The sequence below is a fragment of the Zerene cesonia genome, chromosome 4 (genome assembly GCF_012273895.1).
Source record: "Zerene cesonia ecotype Mississippi chromosome 4, Zerene_cesonia_1.1, whole genome shotgun sequence".
NCBI lineage: Eukaryota > Metazoa > Arthropoda > Insecta > Lepidoptera > Pieridae > Zerene > Zerene cesonia.
The window spans coordinates 1,377,286-1,392,677 of NC_052105.1; the positions used below are offsets into that span (position 1 = coordinate 1,377,286).

At 34.7% G+C, this 15,392-nt stretch overlaps 1 protein-coding gene across 5 annotated transcripts in view; it reads right to left on the reverse strand.

Annotated features, from left to right (window-relative positions):
* The window catches only part of LOC119839581 (heterogeneous nuclear ribonucleoprotein 27C), a 25,075-nt gene extending 10,038 nt beyond the window's left edge, over positions 1-15,037 (reverse strand). For 4 of the 5 annotated variants that reach the window (XM_038365939.1, XM_038365938.1, XM_038365942.1 and 1 more), the window contains exons 1-8: positions 14,900-15,037; positions 12,809-13,012; positions 8,588-8,778; positions 7,764-7,846; positions 6,114-6,337; positions 5,047-5,246; positions 3,815-3,904; positions 2,686-2,858 (exon numbers count right to left, since the gene is read on the reverse strand). In XM_038365939.1, the coding sequence (XP_038221867.1) occupies positions 2,686-2,858; positions 3,815-3,904; positions 5,047-5,246; positions 6,114-6,337; positions 7,764-7,846; positions 8,588-8,778; positions 12,809-13,012; positions 14,900-14,937 (1,203 nt within the window). In that variant the 5' untranslated portion in view covers positions 14,938-15,037. The remainder of the gene's footprint in view (positions 1-2,685; positions 2,859-3,814; positions 3,905-5,046; positions 5,247-6,113; positions 6,338-7,763; positions 7,847-8,587; positions 8,779-12,808; positions 13,013-14,899) is intronic. The other variant, XM_038365941.1, reaches the window with a different exon arrangement.
* Between the last annotated feature and the right edge of the window lie 355 nt (positions 15,038-15,392).

Sequence of the window (15,392 nt, forward strand, 5' to 3'; positions counted from 1 at the left end):
GGGGCAGGTGGGGGATGGGGGGGTGATGAGAGACCTTCAGCGAAACTTGATAACATTAATCTTCTTGATTTTTCACTATGGATAGCGGTGCGACTGCGAACTATGTGCCCGGGCGGTGGGTCGCCGCAGCATAGCTCGTAAAATCAAAAAGACATCGCACATTCGTTCTCGCCACCGAAAGCATGCACAAGTGGGCGTCGATGTCTCCGATATAATCTCCAAATATAAACAAGCATAGATAGTTTGGAACACAGCACACGGATGCAGGGCGCACTAACACGGGCAATCATGCTGCGTCGGTATTCACTCGGGGGGAGGTTTGTTTGCATTCAAGTATCAATAATATATCATGTTTTCGCTGAATATCACTCGCTCACCGTGTGACGGGCGTGTCGCGTGTCGCGTGGCGCTCTCGGCCGTGAATCGCAAACAAACTCACAAAGTACAACCAATTTGAAGTTAAGCTAGCACCGTTCATACATCACGCACCATTGCTCGATAAATATTCGGGATGGGGATCAGTTCACACATGCGTCTGGATAGATCACGTCAAATAATAATGAATGTGAAAAACGAAATTAAGAATAAAGCGGAGTGGACGAAAGGAGAAAAAGCCCCAGGTACTTCGTAGCAAATATTACATCAACTTGGCTGTACTTTTACATGTTGAAATAGATAGATCGCTTTATAGCTTTAATATATGCATTGACCTTAATTAAATAAATATATAGGTCCAAATTAATAGTTTTAAATATGAATGTTTGTTTGCGAATTTTAAACGAACTGGATGAAATGAGAAATAAATACCATAAATGAAAATGTAGTGCAAAAGTTTAATGCCATTAATTTTTGATTCAAATACTCTGTTTCTTCAATAGGTGTAATATAATATATTAGTATCCAGTAAGTTTAAAACACCACTCTTCGACGCAATACGTATAGCGGAATAACTAAAAGCAATGTCAATAGTAATCTTTCAAATTATCGATTATATAACAGACGTTAAACATCGGAACCCACTTATAAATGTCCTGACTCAAAAATAGTGTTAGCCTCGAGTCACGACTATATAGATTTGAGAATAATCTGCCCAAAAGTATCTGCAATTCATAATCGTCATTTAAACATACATGTATTTAATTATTTATTTATAATGCTATTGGTATACAAAAATGCATTACGAGATAATGAGAAAGTAACAAGCAGAGTAACGATTGTTATTTAATTGCAAATACGATTAGGCACGCACTAGATTTTATGGTTCAAGCATGATAAGGGATCACTCGATTACACGTTCAACGGCACAGCTGGTAATTTGAAAACAGAAGCGTAAAATAATAGGTATATTAATATCCATTCCCACATTGAACCCGGCATTAACTATTTATTATCTTTCCATAAAATCATTCATTTTAATCGTATTCAAATAGTTGATACTGAGTTCCATGAAATATTATTTTGAAAAAATCCGAGATTTTACTGTTTCAAATAATTTAGTAGCAAATTCGCATAGTTCTAATTAGGTTTATTCATTGTGTGTGTAACTATTTAAAAATTTGTAACTTTTATGGCGTTCTATTTTTACAAAATAATAATTTCATGTGAGTTCATACTTTGTTGTACATGCAATGTATATGCCTTTTTATAGCACCGATAACGGTTATTTTGATGGATTGATAGATTTTAAAAACACATTAAATTATCACGCACAGATATAAGAGTCGGTTTTAAAGTTTATGTATATTTTTCTGTATATTTCATCCATCAAAACAACTTATAGAAAACTTTCGAATCTATTTTTTTTTTTATTTCATTTGATGACAAATATCTTTAAATTACTATTCACATTTAAGAATCAGACTAATAGAATTCGAAGGCCTTCCTTCACTTTTATGTTCATAATGCACATGTTTTCACGACGGAATTGAATGCACAATGGCTTTAAATAGTTGGTCTGATAAGTCAGAAAATAATGTTTAGATTCAATATTTAATTCAGTAATAAAACAGGTATAAGACTAGTAGCATTTGTACAATTTCGTCGTGTAAACTCACCACATTCGTCTCCCGTGTGTCTTTATAATAGGAATTGTTTAGAAAAATGCGTGAATAACAACAGTGGAATCCTAGTGACTGTCTTTACTATTTAATTAAAGGGTGTCTCCCAAAATATATTTCTTCTATAGTAATAAGAAATATTTGATCGTCGTTACGTACACATTTTTCTGAAAACACAGTATAAATAGCAAACAGTATGTCAAAAGTCAGAACAGTAATTTTGAAATGTTAATATTACGTCCAGTAGAACAGATATAAATTTCGTATAATTACGTTCAGCAATATACTAAATGGCAGCGTTTCTGCTAACAGTTCGAGACTGAGTAACATGAAACGCATTATACCAATCGCTGGTAACCTAACCCCACACTAAGACTGCGCATTACGCACACATCGCCCCGCTCGCACATACTGTTTCCTATCTATACTGCAGGTGTGTGTATAGCGATCCCCGCACACACTGACCGGGCTGAAGTCGGCGCAAGTCGCCGACGTTCTACGTCCGACGCATCGACTCGCGCCTAACTTCAGCCAGATCAAAGAGGCGGAAGGCATTTGGCGTGTGGAGGTGTGGAGGTGTGGAGGTGTAGAGGTGTGGAGGCGTGGCTACATGCGTGTGGGTGCGCACCTGGTCCTGCTGGTAGGCGGGCGGGTACTGCTGGTAGGTGGAGTAGTCCGCCGAGGAGCTCTTGGAGAGCGCGGCGGACGAGAGCGCGCCGGCGAGCGGCGCCGCGCCGCCCGCGCCGCCGCCGCCGCGCCCGTACATCTCGCCGCCCTCCGACAGCGGCACGTACGACCCGGCTGGGGGGAGCACGAGCGTTATGTATTTTGAAAAAATATATATAACTGCGGCTAATACTATTCTACACTTGAATTATAAAGAGATCCGATCTTGTGTGATCATAAGAACGAAGTGAACTATCATAGTTCGATCTGCACGGAATCAATGCAATGCAATGATTATAATATGTTATTTAAGCAACCCTTAACACACTTCGACAGCAGAACATATATAATCAAGAGTTCATGTCTCCCGCTACGCCGTACAATAAACTAATAGTTAAATCATTATTGCATTCACTAATTTGTTTTCAACTAAAATTTAATCATATACCTTTAGATTAAACCTAATATCACTACATAATTCGCAATGAAAAGCAAGCAGATCGCTTACATATGACGGTAATAACCTATGTTAACAAATCTAACACATTATAATGTATTCAAATACATCGTCCTATTTCGGAAAATTTCATCTAACATTCATTTGGGATCTATAAGCCAAATATGAAATCAAAGACAACTTGAACTTAATAAACTAGGCAATTTAGGAAGCAGTTGGACAACACTAATGGAAGCTGGTGAAATTGAGAAATGAATGAAAATAATGCTATGCTGAGTAAATTTATTGATATCAGCTATTATTTAGGCAGCAGTTGTATACCGGATGCAAGTAGAACTTAGTTCTATGCTAACATCCACTAAGGCTAAGTATGCTTTTAAGTCTCAACTTTAAGAAAACGTCCCTAAATTAACTAACTAGGCAGCAGTTGACTAACGGAAAACGGTGAAAATTTCTAAGGTAACATACACTTCAAGGGGCTAGACTAGGCTATTTGAACATCCACTTGCAAGGGGCTAGGCTATGTGATGTTGGCAAGTAATCTATCTAGACAGCAGTTTGCTAACGGACGCCGACAGTGTATCGGCAAGGCTATGACACTGCCGGCAAGCTATCCAGGCGGTCGGCTACTAACCGGAGCCGGTGGAGTTGGAGTTCTGTGGCATGTTCCAGTTGGTCCAGCTGCCGCCCGCTGACGCGCCCGCCGGCGCCGAGCTGTAGTTCGCTGCACCGACAAATATATACGTTACTATTACTGGACACTACGGAAACGCTGGTTTTTTTTTTTTAATTTTTTTTATTTATTTTTATTTGAGACTAAAGTGTATGCAACTGGACGCTATGTAACTTTTATTTGCTTAATCTGTGACAAAACTGCTCCTATAAAATTGTATTGAAGTATTCGACATTTGAATAATGCTTCCTTGTTATGTTTTAAATCTGTAATGTAACTGCTCCTGAAGTGGATAACTATTTGTGTAACATTGCTCAGAATATAGTTTAGAATTTGCGATACCCGTTTTCCAATGTTTAAAATTTGAAATTTTACTGGAACTCAAAATAACATAATGACATCGTTTATTTTTTTACTGTGCCTACTTATATAAATCACAAAAAGATGTTCAATTCTAACTGCTGTTTAGTAAACTATATTAAGTTGGTGGACGGTTGGTGGTTGGACGGTGACATAATTGCTATAAACCTACCTTTATTATGAAAGTAATACAATCTGGTGTTCGAAGTTACTAAAACCTACATGACGTAACGGGAGTAAGCGAAATTGTATGTAATATATAACATTCAAATTTTTTTATAACTAAAAACTGAGTGATTTATTACCATCTTTTGCATTTGCGTTGATTTTTAAAATTCTGATCATGTTCACGAAACAAGCTCTTCAGTAACTTAGCGTATAAGAAAATATTCATAAGTGAAATACTAAGCATAAGAGCTCATCTCCAGAACTAATATGAACTATGCATGTCAGATTGTGACAGTGTTGCTGATGTGTATTAGAATTTAGTAAGGTTAGTATTCATGGCATTTTATTTTATAATTATGTGAAAATGAGAAAAAAATTTATAGAATTTTCTTTAAGAAGGTTGAATATACATAATAACGAGGCGCATGCACGCAATCCATGGCTCACCATAAATGATGTGTACGAAATTACTAATTCAAAATATCCAATATATGTATATGTGAGTTGATATATAATTCGGAAATTACAAATTTTAATTTTTTTCATCATAATTATATGAATGAAACATTATTTTTAATAAGGGAACGCGTATGGCGATGTATCTGTGTGCACACGTCCGTGTGTGCGTGTGTGCGTGTGCGTGTGCGTGTGCGGCGCGCACGTACCGTAGCTGCCGTAGCCCTGCGCGGGCGGCTGCGCGTGCTGCGTGTAGTTGTTGGTGGCGGGCCAGGCGGGCGCGTGCGGCGGCGCCTGCGGGCCGGGCGGCGCGCCCCAGCCCTGGTAGTTGCCGGGGCCCGCGCCGCCGCCCGCCGCGCCGTAGCCCGCGTACGACGTCTGCCCGGGCGACGTGCCCCAGCCCTGGTACCTGCAACCGACGCGACCGCTGTCAGCTCACCTCGTCCGCGTTGGGTGTGCCCCCCACGGGGCTCCACGTACACATGGTATGTCGACCGTTTTTATTGTACAACGTCACAACACTATAGTTTAATACAATAAGGGTATGAAAGATATCAAAGAATGAACTTCTAATTAATCTTTTCAAAGTTCTAGCACTTGGGTATTTCCATATTAGATACAAAGATAGAGTTTTCTAATTATAATAATGAAAAACAGGGAATATATAAAACTAGATGCAGTATCATATCATATATCATAAGAAAATTTGTCGCAAACTTTGTAGACACTTATGTTCAAAGAAACAATGTGTATATGCTGGTTTGCAATTCCTATCCCACAAACATCTGAACGTACCAACAACATTGTATTGCAGGCACTGCCTGGATGTGGAAATATACAAGAAAAATATACAGATTCAACATAAATACTATTTTGAAAAGTGACGTTAAAATATTGGAAGCAGGACGTGAAGTGAATATTGAGTTCTTTTGTATCTATTCAAATTGAGATCTCAATTGTATTAAATGACCTTTACTAATATTATTTTAGTCAACAGAATGTAACAGTTAACAACAATATATTCTTGTTTATAGGTTAAACATATATACAAATTATACATTAATGTTAATAATAATTCTTTAATATTGTGGTTTTTTTTTTTCGCAGTCTTGTAACGCTATAATTTTCTGTTAATGTATTTTTGTTGAAAAATCTAAATAAATAAATATAACCTGAATATCGTAATTTTTTAACTTAATATAAATAAATGTAATAATCATAAAGTTGAAGACAATATAAAACGAATCTAACACAAGCAACAGCGCGTACAACTCACCCTTGCATGATATTGGGTCCAGCCATGGGCATGTTGATCGGCGGGCCTCCCATCTGGCCGTTGTGGCCCTGTATCATGTTGATGGGCGCGGCCTGCGGCGGGCCCCACTGGCCGGCGGCGGGCGCGTCGCCGGGCGCACCGCCCATGCCGCCGCCGCCGAGCCCGCTGCCGCCGGAGCCCAGCTTGCCGGACCCGTCGCGCGGCTCCGCGCGCTTTATCTCCACCTGGGGCGAGTGCGATCGTGTACAACTTGCTACGATCATACTGGACTTCGACCACTTCGACCACATCGTCCATTACATGGGACTTTGCCCTGAAGGAACTCGTTGCGAATCGCGAAGGTGCATTTCTATGAACGATTGCGTTTCTTTTGTTGTGTATAGACCGAAAAGTTGTGAGGGGCAATCAGGATATTACACACAATTGATACAATAAACAAACCCAATACCTAGAATATGTTTCGCGATCTTGTACATACATGTTAGACCTGATTCACTATTCAACCAATTCAATCAATCACCAATTGAATAAAGTTTTAACAAATGTCATGAAATGAAAAGCAGCTGTTAAGAAATCTATAAGTAATCGAGGATAAAAAGTTGTTAGGAAAAAAGACTTGTCGTATTTTGTATTTTGGATGTATATAATATTAATTATTACAGAAGTGCATCATTATAAGCAATGAAACATCTTTAACTAGTTTAGTAAAAAACAGCTTTCTCATATGTAAAATGTAATTAGGTTGAATTGTAAATGAATCGAACATATAACAACATTTCTATATATTATGACATTTACCAATATATGTTGTTGTTTTCCTTCAACAGCAAAGCACAGAAAATCGATATTCTTGACGTATTCATGATTTTGGTATAAAAAAAAATTGAATCGGATAAGGAATTCAAAGAAACAGATTTATCTTCAAACGTTTCATTGTTACATCAGCCGTTTTGTAAAGAGCCATAAGGTAACTCGGTGTCCAGCGCTTGTGAATCGTATAATATATTCAACAGGAAAATGAAGTTTAGGGAAAAATATACTGAAGCGGTATTACCAATGTTATGGCTTTACGTAATATTTTAGGTAACGCAAAATTAAATCAAGAATAATATATATGTATTTTGTTAATTATATATGTTGAAATGAAATTAAACTAAAAATTAAAATACTAATCAACTATATTTACTCATATTTTCTAATAATTTTCGTTTTGAACGAAGGCCGCCGCAGATTTATTGTTTTTTGAACAAGTCTGGCTTCGCCCTAATTTCTTTTATATATAATTATCACTCAACTACAATTAAGAGAAATATCATATCGTGTTTAATTTGACTTCACTTCTTTTTTTAAATTGTATAATATGCCATTTAATTATCACAACATCTCAATAGAAATTCACGTTTCACCTAATTATAATGCGAGAAATTAATCCAAATATTATAATTTTTAAATTTTGGTCGAGTCCATTAGTATAACATTGTAAAGGTAGGTAAGCTAAATAAAGAAATTCATACAACTTTTCAATACTTTTATAAAAAATTATATCTAAAGTGGGTGTCATCGTATACACCACACTATCCACAAATTCATGGTGATAGAAGAACAAAGTGTAAACTTTAATGATTCGACTTTTATCTCGTGACACATTACCTGTTTTCCATTAAGGTTAATGAAATGCTCCTGGGTCACTCGCTCCACGGATATCTCATCTTCAAACGACAGGAAACCGAAACCTAGAAGGAAACTATTCGTTATTCACCATGCTCCGCCGCATATTAATACTACAGGGAGATGTTTTATTTGTTTAAACGATATTATTATTGATTAAGAGAAAGTATAGACATTAACAATATTCGGTAATTAAATTAATGTAACTTTTGGAAAAAAAATGTTGTCAACTAAGCATGTTTTCAACTACTATATTATTACAGTTATCAATTTAAAATATCAAAGCATGTATACGCTCACTCATGTCTAACATTCATTACATTTCTTTAAAATATTTTTAAAGAAACTTTATAAATAACATGGAGTTTGCAAAACAGCTACTAGGTACGTATTTTAGTAAATTCAAATACGGATTTAAAGGCGAGACAAAGGTGAGGTCGTTGCCCCTAAATTGGACAATGTTTTATGAAATGTAGCAAATTTTGTAGACACAAGTGTTCAAGGGAACACAGTGTATATGCTGATCTGCATTTACTATCCCACAAACATCTGAACGTACTAACAACATAGTTATTGTAAGCACTGCCTGGATGTGGCAATAATAATAATAATTGTTTTTTTAACTAACCTAACCGACGTAGTAGGTTAATATACTTTATTATATTTCAACAATGCATTATTGACGTATTATAGTATTTAAGTTTGCTCTATGAAAATTAAAATAATCGATGTATACATATTTTTAAACAAATGCTGTTTGATCAGTATCACTATTTACTAACTTCATAAATAAATAAAGCACCCACCTCTAGATTTCTTCTTCTCCTGGTCATACATAATGACGACTTCCATGACCTTGCCGTAGCGTCCAAAGAACACTCTCAGATCGGTCTCCGTGATATTGGAGGGCAAGCCGCCCAGAAACACCTTGGGGTAGCCGCCGCCGCGCTTCGGCTTTTGCAGGGTGCGCGGGTTGCAGGGCTTTGGATCGATTGTCCTATAAAACATTCCCATTTCAATATATACTCGCGATCACGCCTCACGCTAAACCGAACGTGATTGAATTGCGATTTCATTATTTATGCATATAATTTAAAAAAGATTATTCCAAATTGAGCCCACGCCATGAGGCATCCGGGAAAAATGGGGCGGCAAAATGAACCGATGTCGCCATCGGTTAATTTATTATACACAGGTTGTAAACAAATTTTATCGTAGGCAGTATAAAAAAAAACATTTTAGATATAAGTAACGAATAGAATTGACTTAGCAGATGTATCGATTTACTTTCTGTGAAACATGTGGGCTCGTGACGTCCTACTTGAAATTTCTTCTAAAATAAACCTTCATATTATGTAGACAAGAAAATCCCATATTTCCATTATAAAACAGATATCGAGACGAAGGCGTTACGTTACACACAGATAGCCACAATAGCTTTTCTCATAAAGCGAACCGGTATTATCCTCTCTGTATAGAGCATTGTTTCTCATTTCTGGGATGAATACAGCTCTTAATTGTACACTTTTCATTTGTCTAGATAGATTATTATCCCACTACTAGAATTATTGTAGATAAAATTGTTATTTTAATTATTTATAGGCCATAGGCCTTTTTATAAGTGGTTTTTATTAAGAATATTGTACTTAAAGCATGGGAAAGATAACTGTTTTAACAAGGTACCTTAGTTAATATCTCAACATGACATGCTACTACATCATAAAAGATGTATCATTATGTTACCATGTATAACCTCGAAATATCTCGTGTTATGTATTTAGTCATTAAATAATAACAACTCGGAGCATTTAAAGCAAATGTGTAATTACGAACCTACGGAAACAGCCAAAATCATTAAAATTTTATGACTTTTAGTGAATGTGCTTTTTGGTTTGTCAATTTTATTTAGTTCAATGCTCTGAATTCGATTTAAATTTGGATAACGATAAAATGGAATCATTTCAAATGCAGTCATTCACAACTCTCGATTGAGCTAATTAAAGTGGAATATATTCTAAAGTAGATATATATATATATATATGTATCTATCGAATTAGAAACACACAACACACACACACCTACGTCACGTAAAATCATATTTACATTACTTATGAAATAAAAATCGGTAAATTCGTATTTATATGTATAGCACGTGTATTGATAAGATTGACACTCGAAATAGGTGTTTAGCCATTATGCATACCACAACTCTAACTGAAGCGTATGTATTAAGATTATGCGTTGTAATTTGTTGCTGGCATGAGTTCGCATCTTTATTTGAATATTTTATTAACTTCCACGAATATCGCTCCAAACGTTTATAAATTGAATTTTAATACTACGTGTTAAACTCACACATAACTGCGTGTAAAATGTGTCTACACGCATCGTTTTAAAACCAACGTTATCTAATAACGCCAATGTAATAAATCAAAACCAACCCCGGCAAATTGGCACGTAACAGATAATTTGGCATCTTATTACTGAAATAATTTATAGTACATGTTACATTTTCCAAAGTGATGGGATAAAAAATATATTATGTGAACTATGACACTCCCCACCTTCCCAATAATTACAATAAAACCTTATAATATAACTATGGCCTATTTATTCATAGAGCGATCTGAAAGCCCTAACAATAAAATAATCAAAACGAATGTCGCAGTTGCTTGCATCAAAATTGTACTGTAGGAAATTTTGTAGACACGAAAGTTTTACAAAAACAATGTGTATATGCTGATTTCCAGTTACTGTCCCACAAACATCTGAACGTGCCATCAACATTGTATTGTAGGCACTGCCTGGATGTGGATATTGTTATAGTGAAAAGCATTAAAAATCGGATCCAGAACATCTGCGAAAACTTGTAATCCATTAGTTAAACGTGGAAATAATAGGTACCTATAATATATATATGACTATGGCGAACATGATGCTATAGTAAGTAGTACACCCACCTAGGCTGGCAGTGACACGTAAACAATAAACATTGTGTACAGTGAATGGGTTCACTAAAAAAATTCGCGCCCAATTGTATCTCCGCAACCGTTAGCATGACGTCGCGAAATGGTGACGCGGACGTTCCCAAAAAGTACTGTTATCAATCAAGAGGTCAGTGTCTGATTAATGTTAAATTATAGAAGCTAGTTCAATCTTGCTGCTGTATTTTAAAATACGTGTATTGAATATCGAAGAACTGTATGATTAGATTTTCTGCGAATGAATATAATAAAATATGTTAAGAAGCTAATGTAGCATGTGGAGTATTTGCAAAGAAACCATTGTATTTAACAGCCTTAGCGACAAAGACGTGGAAATGCGATGTTATCTGCTTATCTACGATACGATAGGATTTGAAGGTGTTTTATATTAGCTTCCGCCTATCAGGGCGTGCATGGACGTGCGAAATTGTTTGCTTCTAAAACTCCGTTAAAGATCCAATTATAAATCAGAATTACTCAGTCGGGTTCATAATTAATGTGTGGTGCAAGAAAATAAAATTATTCGGCTAATGCAAATTTAGTGCAAAAAATTTGCAACTTTCATTATTGTAACAAGAAAAGTAAGAGTACATATATTATGTTCTAATCTCAGAACAACTTTCCAATTCGGATGAAACTTTCACTAATGTGTTATATTTCTTTCCGGTAATAGTAACAGTCCGAACAATCTTGTCTACTGGTAGGTAAGGTAGCTGACTTAAGAAATATTGTAACTACAGCAGATTATCAAATAATTGGCACATAAAGTAAATCCTTAAAACTTGAAATCGAAATATAGACCTTCAACACTCGTGTCTTAACATCCTCACGCCCCGTTTTACATCAAGTCTTTTATCATAGTATCACTTGAATCGTATGTAACAGATCTCTATATAAAACCCTCTTCAACTAAAAATAGTACTATATATATAGTATTACTATTATTATTAAAAAAAACATAATCAGATTTTAAAGAAATTTGACACACTGATATATTTTATCGGGAATTGATGCAAATTGCTTTTAAGCCCGGTAAACAATGTCTGTTCACCCCGACTTAAGTAGGGGCTGGTGAAAAATAATCAATATACAACGAGATACACCCTAGAAGAGCGTGATCTGACATGGTCACCGTTTTAACATACGCGTGTTAATTTTCGAACATAAAAGGCGCTCTTCGGCAAAAAAAAAAAACCTGCGCAGGTATGTTCTACTTTTATAGATATTGACTTTTCAATGAGTCATCTATAAAATATTCAAAATTTTTAAAAATTCGTTCACAATACAGAACAGCTTACCAAGGTAAAGTCAAATTGTTTACTCATGTGTTTGTAATTTCCGAGTTTTAGCGAGTCCGTGAGTTTATTTTAGTATATTAATTGGGTCATCACAAACGCTCTATTGCTTTTATTATAGAAAAAAAATATGATTTTCATATAGTAATGGTTTATCCATCTTAAAGATGTAAGATTTATATAGGCTAAACAAGACAATTTTCTTAAAAATAAAATCCTAGGTGTCCTATTTCAAATTTCATACAACACATTTTTGTTCATTGTTTTTGAAACTATGTGTTTAATCTATTCCAATGTTATGTACTCACATAATTATTTATCTAAAGATTTTCATATGAAAAGTTTCATATAAATGATGCAATATTTAAGTAGTTGGCCTTAATTAAAATAATTATTTATATAAATATTTTAGCAGTACTAAACACTTTTCCAAACTCTTGGTATGATGCAAGGCAGTTCTATAATGACACATTTGTTATGGCCACCTGTTGATAACTATACACATATGAATTACCGTCACTTGTGTGTTTTTGTTTGTTTCTTTTAAAACGCTTTATATTAATACTTCTATTAGTAATCAATTTTTATGTCTCTGGTTTACAAAAATGTACCATAACTCACCAGGTCATATAAACATTCTGAAAAAGATTTATTACTTAAAGATACATCTTATCTATCACGAAGGTATGTTATTTTCTGCTGCTCAAAATAAAAGACAACCATTTGCTTTAAAAAATTAACAACTGACCTGCCATCGAGTTGATGCGGACCATTCTGCAGCACTACATTAACCAGGGATGGCTCAGCAAATGTGACAAAACCAAATCCTCTGGAGCGGCCTGACTCACTGTTCTTCATCACAACGCAGTCAATGACGTCACCGTAGCGCGAAAAGTAGCGCTGCAGATTCTCCTGGGATGTTTCCCATGATAGCCCACCAACAAACAGTTTTCTGCACAAATTGAAACAATAGTTAATACTGCATGGTTGTTCTGTTGTTACCTTCTTAGATAAATGCTTGTATATGTAAGGTGTGCATATCATCACAATGGTTTTAGTTCATGAACTTTTTCATTTATGAATTTTTAATCATACATTTTATTTATATTAATTATTTAAATCAGGCAAATTAGAGTAACTTGAAATTTCAAGTGACAAAATTTACAGTTACATTGATAAAAATACAATGATTAAACAACTACAATGATTTTATTAGTTTTGTCACATCATGTAGAACTAATGCAAAACATATTTCTATACAACAAAAATTCCTTTTCAAACTGTATAAAACATACAATGAGTTAAAAATCTAATCTTTTTCCAGAGTAGTAAAACATCATCAACTAATTTATTATGCCATGATCATATAGTATTAACTCATAAGATAATTACTTCATGTACTTATTACAGTATATTTTAATAAATCTTGAAGCTTCATTATACTTTGACTAGAAGCTTATGTCTTTATGTCTTTCAATATTATTATCTTATCAAAGTATACTATAACATGGTAGATGTTTACCATGATGACTTGTACACTTAAATAGTATAATGAATATTTTGATATGAATATCATTAAACAAATACTTTAATTATTAACATCCTGGTCTGTGAATTATTGAAATATAAGTATTTTTAATTATTGGCACATATACAGGTAAGTCTAATATCAAATCATTACACTATATTTTTTCATTTCACGCTAAGTTATTTAGAGTCATGTCAAAATTTACAATCATTAAATTTATAGCAATGACCCAAATAGCTTAAATTATTATCTCAACACAATTTATGTTTAAACCTAAGAAGCCACAAAGTGATAAGAGGAATGATGTTTGATTATATTGATTGCAATGGTAATGAAAATACCAAATAAAACTGATAATACTTGAATCATTGATTTAGTTAACATTTTTAGGTTATAGGAAAAACATTTAAGTCTTTGTGTCTTTCAAATTGATTAAACTTTTAAAAAATTGCCACTCTTTTATTGATGTATTTTTAAATTGTTTGCTGATTAATGATTCCGTAGTTTGAATGAAACTCGTATTTACTGCGCAGACGTGTCAAAGTCGACCGACTAAGCGAATTCGAGTATAAAAAGTTAATAATCAAAGTAAACATTTATTAACGGTTTATAAATGAAATAATTTCAACCCAAAATTCTGGAAAATGATCTAGCCAAGTGACCATATGTAAATGAATCAGCATGTTTTAGCACAGTAAGGTAAATGAGGGAATAGCTACGCGGCACTTCCAAAGCCGTTCTATTAACCTCATTAAAAAGCCGCCTTTATCAAAACGTGAGGAATTTATACTTTTATCGATAATTTGTTTGCAAAAATGCCACAAAACAGTTTGATTCTTGATAAGAGAAAGCACACAATTAGTCACAGAAAGGTTATTTGTCGATTTTACAATTACGCATACTTGTAGCTTAGAACTGTTATATAAACAGTTTATGATAAATAATGACTACATATAGGGAAATAATACATAAATTTGATAATTTGTGTAATGGGAAAGTATAGCTGCCATGATCGCTACACGCAAGGCGCACGGACAGGCTTGGGGTCGGTGGCCGCTCGCCGGTAAAAGGCTAATGAGCGTAAATGAAATGTAACCATGGGATTCTATAACAATTCGTAATTGGAAAAATAAAATGACACTGAAACGTCCTTTTACTAACTCAAAAGACCTTTCGTGACGATAGCTTGGTAGCCTTGCTGGCTATCTGTGAAATGCGACACACCAAGCGAACATGCAGTTTGACCTATTATAGTTTGCGTACGTAGAATAACATCAGAATTTCAAGCAAAACATAAATACTTTTACATACCCCTTCTCGTCATCGTCCATGTCTGGATTCATACGCATAACTTATTACTAATTAAAAATAATGGTTGGCACCGGTAAGACACCCAAACCACACAAGCACAGACCCACACGAATGATATGGCGGACCAACCACTTCCGTTATCTCAAAAAGTCATGGAAAGAGGAAATAGTCAATTGACGACCTTTTTAAAAAATATTGTGTAAAATTTAATTTAATGGAGCAAATGTAAGCAGTTATTTCAAAAATGCAAATTGTATTTTTTCCATACAAAAAAACCTAGTATTTTGTTAATATTTTCTCATTTTTACAAAATAAAAAGTTTCGAAATTCAAAAAGATATGTATAGTTCCCACATTTTCACACAAGATGGCGCTCGCAAAGTGTTGCCATTACAAAAAGATAGTACATTATTTTATCAAGTTAATTTTAAGTGAATTTTAATAATGTAATTTCTTCTTTCATTACAAATATAAAAAAATGTGAAGAACTTCTA